Here is a 9,989-nt window from a genome sequence, read left to right as displayed (position 1 = left end):
TCAAAATCTCAGAACCGTAAACACAAACATAATCAGGGCGACTGAGAAATATACTATTTCCCTCCAACAAATAGAGAAAATCTGTTCATCTCTCCATCTTTCTATCATATTATAATCAAAGATATCAGAAAGTTCTCAAACAAATATTATCATGCGTATTTAATAATTATTTTTTGACGGTGTTCTTGTAGTATGCTTCTTTCAAGCACACTCTGCGTTGATCAATAACGAAGTATGTTCAGATTAATGTGCTTTTATTCATCTTCAGTACGGACATTACATGGCGACAACAGATTGTAAACCGTGGAGACAGCTCCGTGGAAATCAGGGAATTATACCAGAATATATATCAAACCAGCAGAGATATCAAATACATTTGTGGCAAATTTTCATTTCGAAATAGTTTTCTGGGAATGTAGTTTCCCATTAGTTTGGTTCATTGATTTGCAAAATTACTGAGCGGTTCCCCCCTCCACCCCTCCCTCCACCCCCACCCCCGGATATTTGCATTTTCTTTTCATCCATGTTTTCCTCGGTTGCCATTTTGCCTTCCGTGTTTCCCATGGTTACCGTGTTTCCATCCGTGATTCCCATGGTTACCGTGTTTCCATCAATGTTTCCCATGGCTAACGTGTCCCTTTCCGTGATGATCATCGTCATCGTCGTCGTCATCATCATCATCATTATCGTGCCCACCTGTAAAGTTCATGTGTTGTATTAATTCATTGGGCAACTGATATATACTGAACCGCAAAAGAAACGTCACCATGGATAGATATATGAGAAACCTTATTTGTCCAAACACTGTAAGCATACTTTGAGTCATGTTAAAAAGATGAAACTTGGCAAAACTGATCATCAAGGTTGAAATTAAAGTTTTAAATGTTCTCTCGCAGTGCTCAATGGGATTTAAATCGGGGCGAGGGCAGGCCACTACATGGTTCTGATGCCATTCTGCTGGAGGAAGTTTCTTGTTGCTCCTGCAGCGTGGGCACGGGCGTTATCATGCTGAACTGGGGGTTGCGGCGACGTGCCAAATGAGGTATGGCGTGTGGTCTCAAGCCTTGATCAATGTACCGAGCTGCTGTGACACCACTGCCTCTCCCTGGATCGATGTTTTGGAAAACCACAGGGCCGACCCTCTGTGCAAGACCAATTCCACCCCACACCATGATGCTCGGACCACCCCACGAGTCTCTTTCAACAACACAAGCATCCGAATAACATTCCCCATGGCGTCGCCAGACTCTCTGCCATCGGCTGCTGAGATACAGTAACGGCTCTCGTCTGAGAAGAAGACTCTTCTCCACTGCTGGTGGCGCCAATGCTGGTGCTGTGATGCCCACTGAAGACGGTCCCACGGTTGCTCACTGACGTGGTATCAGAATGGGTCCTTGGTGTGGCCTGTGACAGTGGAGGTGTCTGCTCGTCAATCGTCGACGCACGTTGTCCGCACTCATGTGTCGCTGGTGTGTTCCCATGATCTGTTGCGCAGTTTCCACGCCGTGATGCGTTTAGGCGATCGGCTTTGTTGTCACCTGCTTTGCTTTTTATCATCAAATCTCATTTTTCCGGACAAGGTAATGTTAAATTTTAGAAACTTTGACACACATTACCCTGATATTTAAATGACAACTTTTCATGCAATGTTACTTGGGGTGACGTTACTTTTGCGGTTCAGTATATTAACTTAATACTGAGGGAACTTTACCTTTACCAAGTTCATTAAAGTTGATTTTACCCGCTGCTTTACTCACTATTTGGTATCTCCAGAGGAGCTGGTTCATGTCCCGGTAAAGCCATGTTTTAAACCACTTCCAAATACATAGAAAAGAGCTGGTTCATGTCCCAGTAAAGCCATGTTTTAACCACTTCCACATACATAGAGAAGACCTGGTTCATGTCCCAGGAAAGCCATGTTTTAACCACTTCCAAATACATAGAGAAGAGCTGGTTCATGTCCCAGTAAAGCCATGTTTTAACCACTTCCGAATACAAAGAGAGGAGCTGGTTCATGTCCCAGTAAAGCTATGTTTTAACCACTTCCACATACATAGAGAGGAGCTGGTTCATGTCCCAGTAAAGCCATGTTTTAACCACTTTCGAATACAAAGAGAGGAGCTGATGCAAGTCCAAGTTTACCTATGTTTTAACCACTACCGAGTACCTCCAAACTGTTGTTGTATATTCCAGACAAGCCATGTTTTACCCTCTACAAAGAAGCCGGAGAAAAGCTGGTGCACGTGTCAGTTGACCTATGTTTTACTCATGACGCAGTTAAGGTTTTCTAATACATTTTCCATTCCAAGATATGACATTTTAATCCTCAAAAGGAACTAAATTGTTCTTATGAGCTTTTCAAGATTGTTACCGTGATTCTTTCCGTGTTTTCCTCGGTTACCGTGTTTCCATCCTTGTTTTCCTGGATGTCCGTGTTTCCATCCGTGTTTTCCGTGTCCCTTTACATGGTGTTCATCATCATCGTCATCGTCGTCGTCATCATCGTTATCATCATCATCATCATCATCATCATCATCATCATCATCATCGTGTCCACCTTTAAAATACATGTTTTATATTAATTCATTGGGCAACTGATGTATTTATTTAATACTGAGGAAGTTTTAACTCTACCAAATTCCTTAAAGTTTATTTTTACCCACTACTTTACTCACTATTTGGTACCTCCAGAGGAGCTTGATCGTGTCTCAGTAAAGCCATGTTTTAACCACTTCCAAATACATAGAGAAGAGCTGGTTCATGTCCCAGGAAAGCCATGTTTTAACCACTTCAAAATACATAGAGAAGAGCTGGTTCATGTCCCAGTAAAGCCATGTTTTAACCACTTCCATATACATAGAGAAGACCTGGTTCATGTCCCAGTAAAGCCATGTTTTAACCACTTCCATATACATAGAGAAGAGCTGGTTCATGTCCCAGTAAAGCCATGTTTTAACCACTTCCATATACATAGAGAGGAGCTGGTTCATGTCCCAGTAAAGCCATGTTTTAAAAAAACTTCCAGATACATAGAGAGGAGCTGATGCATGTCCAAGTTTACCTATGTTTTAACCACTACCGAGTACCTCCAAAACGTTGCTGTATATTCCAGTCAAGCCATGTTTTACCCTCTACAAAGAAGCCGGAGAAGAGCTGGTGCACGTGTCAGTTAACCTATGTTTTATTCATGACGCAGTTAAGGTTTTCTAATACATTATCCATTCCAAGATATGACATTTTAATCCTCAAAAGGAACTTAATTGTTCTTATGAGCTTTTCAAGATTGTTACCGTGATTCTTTCCGTGTTTTCCTCGGTTACCGTGTTTCCATCCTTGTTTTCCTGGATGTCCGTGTTTCCATCCGTGTTTTCCGTGTCCCTTTCCATGGTGTTCATCATCATCATCATCATCATCATCATCATCATCGTGTCCACCTTTAAAATTCATGTTTTATATTAATTCATTTGGCAACTGATATATTTACTAAATACTGGGGAAGTTTTAACTCTACCAAATTCCTTAAAGTTTATTTTTACCCACTACTTTACTAACTATTTGGTACCTCCAGAGGAGCTGGTTCGTGTCCCAGTAAAGCCATATTTTAACCACTTCCAAATACATAGAGAAGAGCTGGTTCATGTCCCAGGAAAGCCATGTTTTAACCACTTCCGAATACATAGAGAGGAGCTGGTTAATATCCTAGTGAAGCCATGTTTTAACCACTTCCAAATACATAGAGAGGAGCTGGTTCATGTCCCAGTAAAGCCATGTTATAACCACTTCCAAATACATAGAGAAGAGCTGGTTCATGTCCCAGTAAAGCCATGTCTTAACCACTTCCACATACATAGAGAGGAGCTGGTTCATGTCCCAGGAAAGCCATGTTTTAACCACTTCCAAAAAGACAGAGAGAAGCTGATGCATGTGTCAGTTGACCCATTTTATACCAAAGACCCAGTCAAGTTTGTGTCATATACTCTTCAAAAAAAAGAAACAATAATACGTATATTTTTGGCCATAAAAGCAAAATTAGCGGACCAAGAGGTGCAAACTGAAAAGGTTTAATGTGTCATAGTGTCAGTGACAAATTTACCGGATCAAAATGATCACATCAAGGACATGCAAATCATTAGTCGGTAAACACGTACGATTAGGAAAAACGCACCCAGTGCATTAACAATAGGGCCTTGGAACTGCACGTGCAGTACTATGTACGGTATGAAATTGCAGGGTTTTGAGTGCCTGCCATCTGCCCTAATGGAACGGTGGCAGTTCAACAGCATGCCAAGATTATCAGAAGTGCAAATTAACAACGTCACAGGCCACTTGCCGGCAGTGGCATCCCGATCAGCTGTAGCCAGGGTTTTCAATGTCACGCCCAGCAATATCACAAGGCTATGGGATCGGTCTCAACAGCATGGATCATCACGTGATCGGCCAAGGTTGGGACGACCAAGAGTAACCACACCCGCCCAAGATCGCTACATCCGACTGTGCCACCTACGTAAAAAGACGACCACAGCCACCCCAACCGCATCCAAAATACCCGGATTGCACAGAATCTCCGATCAGACCATACGAAACCGTTTAAGAGCAGAAGGTCTACAAGCAAGACATATTGAGTCGACAATATCGTAGGGTATGGCCTCAACTGCGATGGAGAGATGAAAGGTTCAGCGACGAATCAAGATTACTCCGCCATTGAGGGGATGGAAGAGCACGGGTCTACAGACATCGGGGAGAACGTTACGACGGAAATTGCGTACAGGAAGTGGACAGGTTTGTGGGGGGTAGCATTATTATGTGGGCGGACATCTCTCATCATGGTAGGACAGGATTGGTCCATATCAAGGGCAATCTTACGGCACAATGATACATCAACGAAATTCTCCTACCACACGTCCTCCCTATTGCAGCCAACAGAAACGGTGTTTTCCAGCAGGACAACGCTCGACCGCATACGGATCACAAGAGCCTGTCTCCACAACAGCAACGTTGATGTTCTCCCCTGGCCCTCCAGATCCCCGGATTTAAACCCGAAAGAGCACCTGTTGGATGAATTGGATAGACGGCTACGCCGACGTCAACAACCCTAGACGTTGCAGCAGTTGGCTTTTGCGTTGCAAGCCGAGTGGGCTACCATTTCTCAGGATGAGATTCGCATACTCGTCTCTTCCATGGGCAGGAGATGTCAGGCCGCTATCGATTCCATCGGGGGACATACACTTTACTGATAAGTAGCTGACCGCCACCTTGGACTTCTCATATGTACCGATAACTGAGATGACTACAATCACCAAGTGTTCTCTCCGTAACATTTTGGCTCAATACCTTGTACGGTTCCTCGTATAAATGTAGTTTCCTACCTCACACAAATCTGGCTTAGCGTTTCAGTTTTTAAGTAGTATACATTATCCATTTCGAAGATATGACATTTCAATCCTCAATAGGAACTAATTTGTTCTTTTGAGCTTTTCAAGTTTGGTACCCTGATTCTTTCCGTGTTTTCCTCGGTTACCGTGTTTCCATCCGTGTTTTCCTTTAACATGTCCCTTTCCGGGGTGTTCATCGTCATCGTCGTCGTCATCGTCGTCGTCGTTCGAGGCGGTGTTCGAGGTGGCGTTCGAGGCGGCGTTCGAGGCGGCGTTGTCACTAGCAACATCGTCCTCGTTTCCACCTGTTGTATTGATGGTTTTTCTATATCATTTTCTATGGACATACGTGGATACATACGTGTGACAAGGAATATTATGGATAACAACTTTTTCGTTGCACATACACGGTGTTTCAGGACTACTTCTAAATCATTCATCAGGTAAATGATGTCACTCTGAAAGGTCGTGACTGCACAATAAATAAGTTGCTATCCCTAATATTTCTTGTCAAATGTATGACTAGACATCGTACATGAACAGTTATGACCTGAGGTGCATTGTTAAATAAGCTTTATTGTATTGCGTGAAACCTTATGTTCATATTTACCACTGACATCTTAACAGGGAAAAATATGAAAGATCAACATTTCACTGTCATTAACTGTTGTCATGACATTCTTATTTGAGGCAACTAATAAAAGTCTCTACTTTGGTGTGGTACTAAGGGGGTGTTGTGTACTAATTTGATTTAGATTGATCATACATTGTTCTTTCTTACGAACGACTAAAATGTGCATAAGAAAACAAGGAAAGCTGCTATCGACCTGTTAACCCAAATGTGTAATGTTTTTATACATGAGTAACAACTGAAATGGTATGACTTCATGATCCATCACTATGCATACACTGTTGCATTTTGGGCGTTATATCTGATTAGATCCAGAATGAACAAATGCCATATTTACTGAGTGAGCGTCCTTGAATATATGGTAGACTCAGCAGCACCGTCCCCAGCATCAGCATCAACAGCCACAACCTCATAGTGACTGAAACAACAACATGACGACATGAATCGTTTTCTGTCAAGGCTATCTTAAAATATGTTGTGTGCCATTGTGTGCCAAACTTTGCTTTTAATCCAGTTTTATAAAATGCATCCTGAACAGAAAGAGGTCAATTAGTATTTATAATTTGCCTCCAATGCATTTATGAGATAAACAAACATTTGATAACTGTGACAAATTACACTATTCTCTGTAACATCATGGATGCGGGTGAAACTGCGCTGAATACTTTATTTGAACAAACAAGTTCAAAGTGAAGGTAGTAACGAACTGGTATATTTATCATCTTACATGTCCTGATTGTTTGTCTCACCTGGGCACTTATGGTTTTGTCTATCTCAAGAAAGGTAAAGATGTTCTTAGAGGACTCTCAGGGATGCTTCAGATACCTGCAATGATGGAAGACATACAACCTGCACTGTAAATCGAGTTTAGTTTATTACACACCACATGTTGTCTATGTCAAGTATTTTGTGTATGGAATACCACATGACCCAACATGACCAATGTATGCTACTGATTATGTAGACCTCAGTCAGGAACTTGACTTTAACCGTAGTCTCCTCATGCGGATGTAATAACAGTACTGGAAGGTGGGAGAAAATGGATGGATCCAACAACTAAACCAGTTGCTCTTTGGGTAGGCTAGCACGGTATAGCGCACTCATCACGTTGTAGACAAGGGTTCGATTCTCTGCATTGGTACAACATGTGATGTTGCTCAGGAAGCCAGGTGGTTAAAGTGTAGACACCAAATTCCCATTCCCATAATTTGTACGTGCAAAGCTCATTGTTAATGTCTCATTGTGAGATATGGCTGGAATAATGCTAAACGTGTAAAACTCAGCTCACTCACGCACGCACGCACGCACGCACGCACGCACCCATGCACCCACGCAAGCACGCACGCACGCACCCAAAACCACTCATTCACTCACTCACGCACTCACTCACTCAGTACTCCCAAGTAGTGTACTCCCCAGTAGTGTACTTAGGCCAACCTGCACCCCATGCTTTAAATGAAAATATGAACTCACCTACCCACAGTCCGCGCTGAATGATCACGTTGACAAAGAATGTAGGAATATATAGGTTCATCCCAGGAAGACATAGTCACGTGTAAGCGTGCAGTGAAAACGAGGGAGCTCCTGACTGCCTAACGAATGTCAACAAAAACGTAACCAAGCGATGTGTCACGTCGAGAGCTGAGGGACTGTGATGTGTTTGGAATTGTTTTTATTTGTGTTGGAATGAAATTTAATGTTGTTTGGCTCCTACCATCACAGAAGAAAGTGCTCGATTTGAAGCAGTGGGCGAAAAACAACATCCAACTATAATTGCAGCCACACCGCACCCCTCTCTGACGATTATCGCAGCCAAACCTCTCCCACCCTGCACCCTACTCTGACTGTAATCGCAGCCACTCCACTCCCATCCCGCACCCCGCTCTGACTATAATTGCAGTCACCCCACTCCCACCCCGCACCCCGCTCTGACTATAATTGCAGTCACCCCACTCCCACCCCGCACCCTACTCTGACTGTACTCATAGCCACCCCGCACCCGACTCTGACTATAATCATAGTCACCCCACTCCAATCCCGCACTCTACAAGTTTTTACAAAATTGACAGAAAACCTTCTTAGCTCTTGTTGTAAGTTTAATTTACTTGTGAATAATATTCCAAGGTATTAATAATCCCGGCACTATTTATATAATCCCATTTGGTTATCCTCCTTTTCTAAAAAATATAATAATTGTCTTATCAAAGTTTACTTCAGATGCCATTTATCCGAGTAGACTGATAGAACATCCAATTGTTTCTGTAACCCCGATATTGTGCTGGACATAAGAATTTCATCATCTGCAAACAGGAATATGAAACGTTCCATTATGTTGGGAAATGATTGGCCTCGATGTTTCCATTGATGAAGAATGAAAAAAGTTAAGGACTCAATACACATCCTTGGCGTAGACCGATCGGCCAGTCAGTCATACCGTTGTAATATCGAACACATGATTTAGCATTTTCCATTCAATTTTTGTGTTTTTGTAAATATTACCATGATCGCCGTCAATCCACACAATCGAATGCCTTTGTTCACAAAGGCAACATATAGTTTACGCTAATTATATGATAGGTACTTTTCAGTTACTGCGTACAGATTGAACATGTGCTCAAATGTTGAATAGCCTTTCTTGAATCCGGCCTGTGCTTCGGATATTTGATTTCGCATGTTTTACCACTGAATTAGTATGTTTGTCACATACCTTGCCTAAAATATTTTGTTAAATCATTTCATAAGAATAGAGTATATAGAATATAGAGAATATTCCTCTTCCACTCCGCTCCCCACTCCCCGCCTCCCCCCCGAAACCAGACTCCGCACACAACCCCTCACCCAACACCCACTCTGCATCTCAGTCAGACTTTAATCACAGCCATCCCGCACCCGACCCCGCAAGCTACTCCCTCCCTGCACCCCGTTCAGATCATAATCACAGCCATCCACACCCAAACATGCAACCCACTCCAAACCCACAACCCCACTCAGACCATAATCACAGCTATCCTCCACCCCACTCCCAGCCCCGCAATACTTCAACCCCCAACCCTACACCACACCGAATATTAAATGGAGCTACATCTGCACAAACTGAGTCAGCCTCAAACAGCATCTGAAGGAAGACAAGGGTCTTCCATTAACTTTCTAACCCCCACTTTCCTTAACATTATGGAGGGGCGGTTTGGTAGCCTTGTGGTTTAAAAAGCGTTCGTTTGTCACGCGGAAAAACCGGGTCCGATTCTTCACTTGGGTACAATATGTGAAGCCCATCCCGTGTGTCCCCCGCCGTGATATTGTTTTAATAATCATAAAAGCGGCGAAACCCACATTCACTCATTTAACATCGTGGGCAGTTTTAATAAGAACATTTTTTTATAAGGTCACATGCGTGTTCATTCGGTTTCATTACAAAATGAAATTTTACACATCATATATGCAATGTCCTTCTTATATCAAACCTGCTTTACAAATTTGTCATAATAATTATGCCGGTCTATGTTTGTTAGTTTGTCCACGTGTCAGTATGCTGAGACACAGGGTGTATCTTTTCCGTCTTCAAGTAACATACATCGCCAACCTACATTGCATTGTACTGCTTGCCCCTGATCTGGATTGACGTCATGAGGCACCATTAAACATTTTTCGCGGTTTTTCGTACAGCATATTCGACATTTACTGCTAATATGCGCACATAATAAATAATAAATTAACTATCCTAATAATTAAATAAATGTGGAAACAGATACCCTGGTTTGGGAGTGTAATTATTCATAAACAAATTGTTGTTAAGGTGTGACGAGATATATACAAATGGTTGTCAAGGTGTGACGAGACATATACAAATGCTTGTCTAGCTGCTCTGTGGCATGTACACGCATTTAGTCCACATATTTGCGTATCCCTGGTAACATCCAAACTTCGTAATCCATGTTAATATACACAATCTCAGAATAGATCCGGTCTCTAGATACACAAGAGGCACA

The 9,989-nt window shown here is 42.5% G+C and overlaps 1 protein-coding gene across 4 annotated transcripts; it reads right to left on the bottom strand.

The window, feature by feature from the left end:
• Positions 1–237: 237 nt before the first annotated feature.
• On the bottom strand, positions 238–7,505 carry LOC124117474 (sarcoplasmic reticulum histidine-rich calcium-binding protein-like). 4 transcript variants are annotated; one of them, XM_046479389.2, is made up of 7 exons: positions 7,477–7,505; positions 6,753–6,828; positions 6,341–6,421; positions 5,489–5,677; positions 3,291–3,434; positions 2,372–2,557; positions 238–696 (listed from the first exon to the last, which is right to left on the bottom strand). In XM_046479389.2, exons 3-7 carry the CDS (start codon positions 6,414–6,416, stop codon positions 611–613), a joined length of 681 nt encoding a protein of 226 aa, XP_046335345.2. In that variant the 5' UTR covers positions 6,417–6,421; positions 6,753–6,828; positions 7,477–7,505; the 3' UTR covers positions 238–610. The 4 variants fall into 4 exon arrangements, with proteins under 4 accessions (XP_046335345.2, XP_046335346.2, XP_048237488.1 ...); XM_046479390.2 differs by having other exon boundaries at positions 5,519–5,677; XM_048381531.1 differs by having other exon boundaries at positions 7,481–7,499.
• Between the last annotated feature and the right edge of the window lie 2,484 nt (positions 7,506–9,989).

The sequence above is a fragment of the Haliotis rufescens genome, unplaced genomic scaffold, assembly GCF_023055435.1.
Source record: "Haliotis rufescens isolate VD_foot unplaced genomic scaffold, xgHalRufe1.0.p SCAF_1, whole genome shotgun sequence".
Lineage (NCBI taxonomy): Eukaryota > Metazoa > Mollusca > Gastropoda > Lepetellida > Haliotidae > Haliotis > Haliotis rufescens.
This window is presented reverse-complemented; position numbering and strand designations above follow the sequence as displayed.

Bases quoted from the DNA above. Each gene is read 5' to 3' on its own strand.
- LOC124117474 (XM_046479389.2), bottom strand. From the start codon at position 6,416: ATGAGGTTGTGGCTGTTGATGCTGATGCTGGGGACGGTGCTGCTGAGT. The intron at 2,558-3,290 runs GTAACAATCTTG...TGTATTTTAAAG, and splicing joins AAAACACGGAAAGAATCACG to GTGGACACGATGATGATGAT. The intron at 697-2,371 runs GTAACAATCTTG...TGAACTTTACAG, and splicing joins AAAACACGGAAAGAATCACG to GTGGGCACGATAATGATGAT.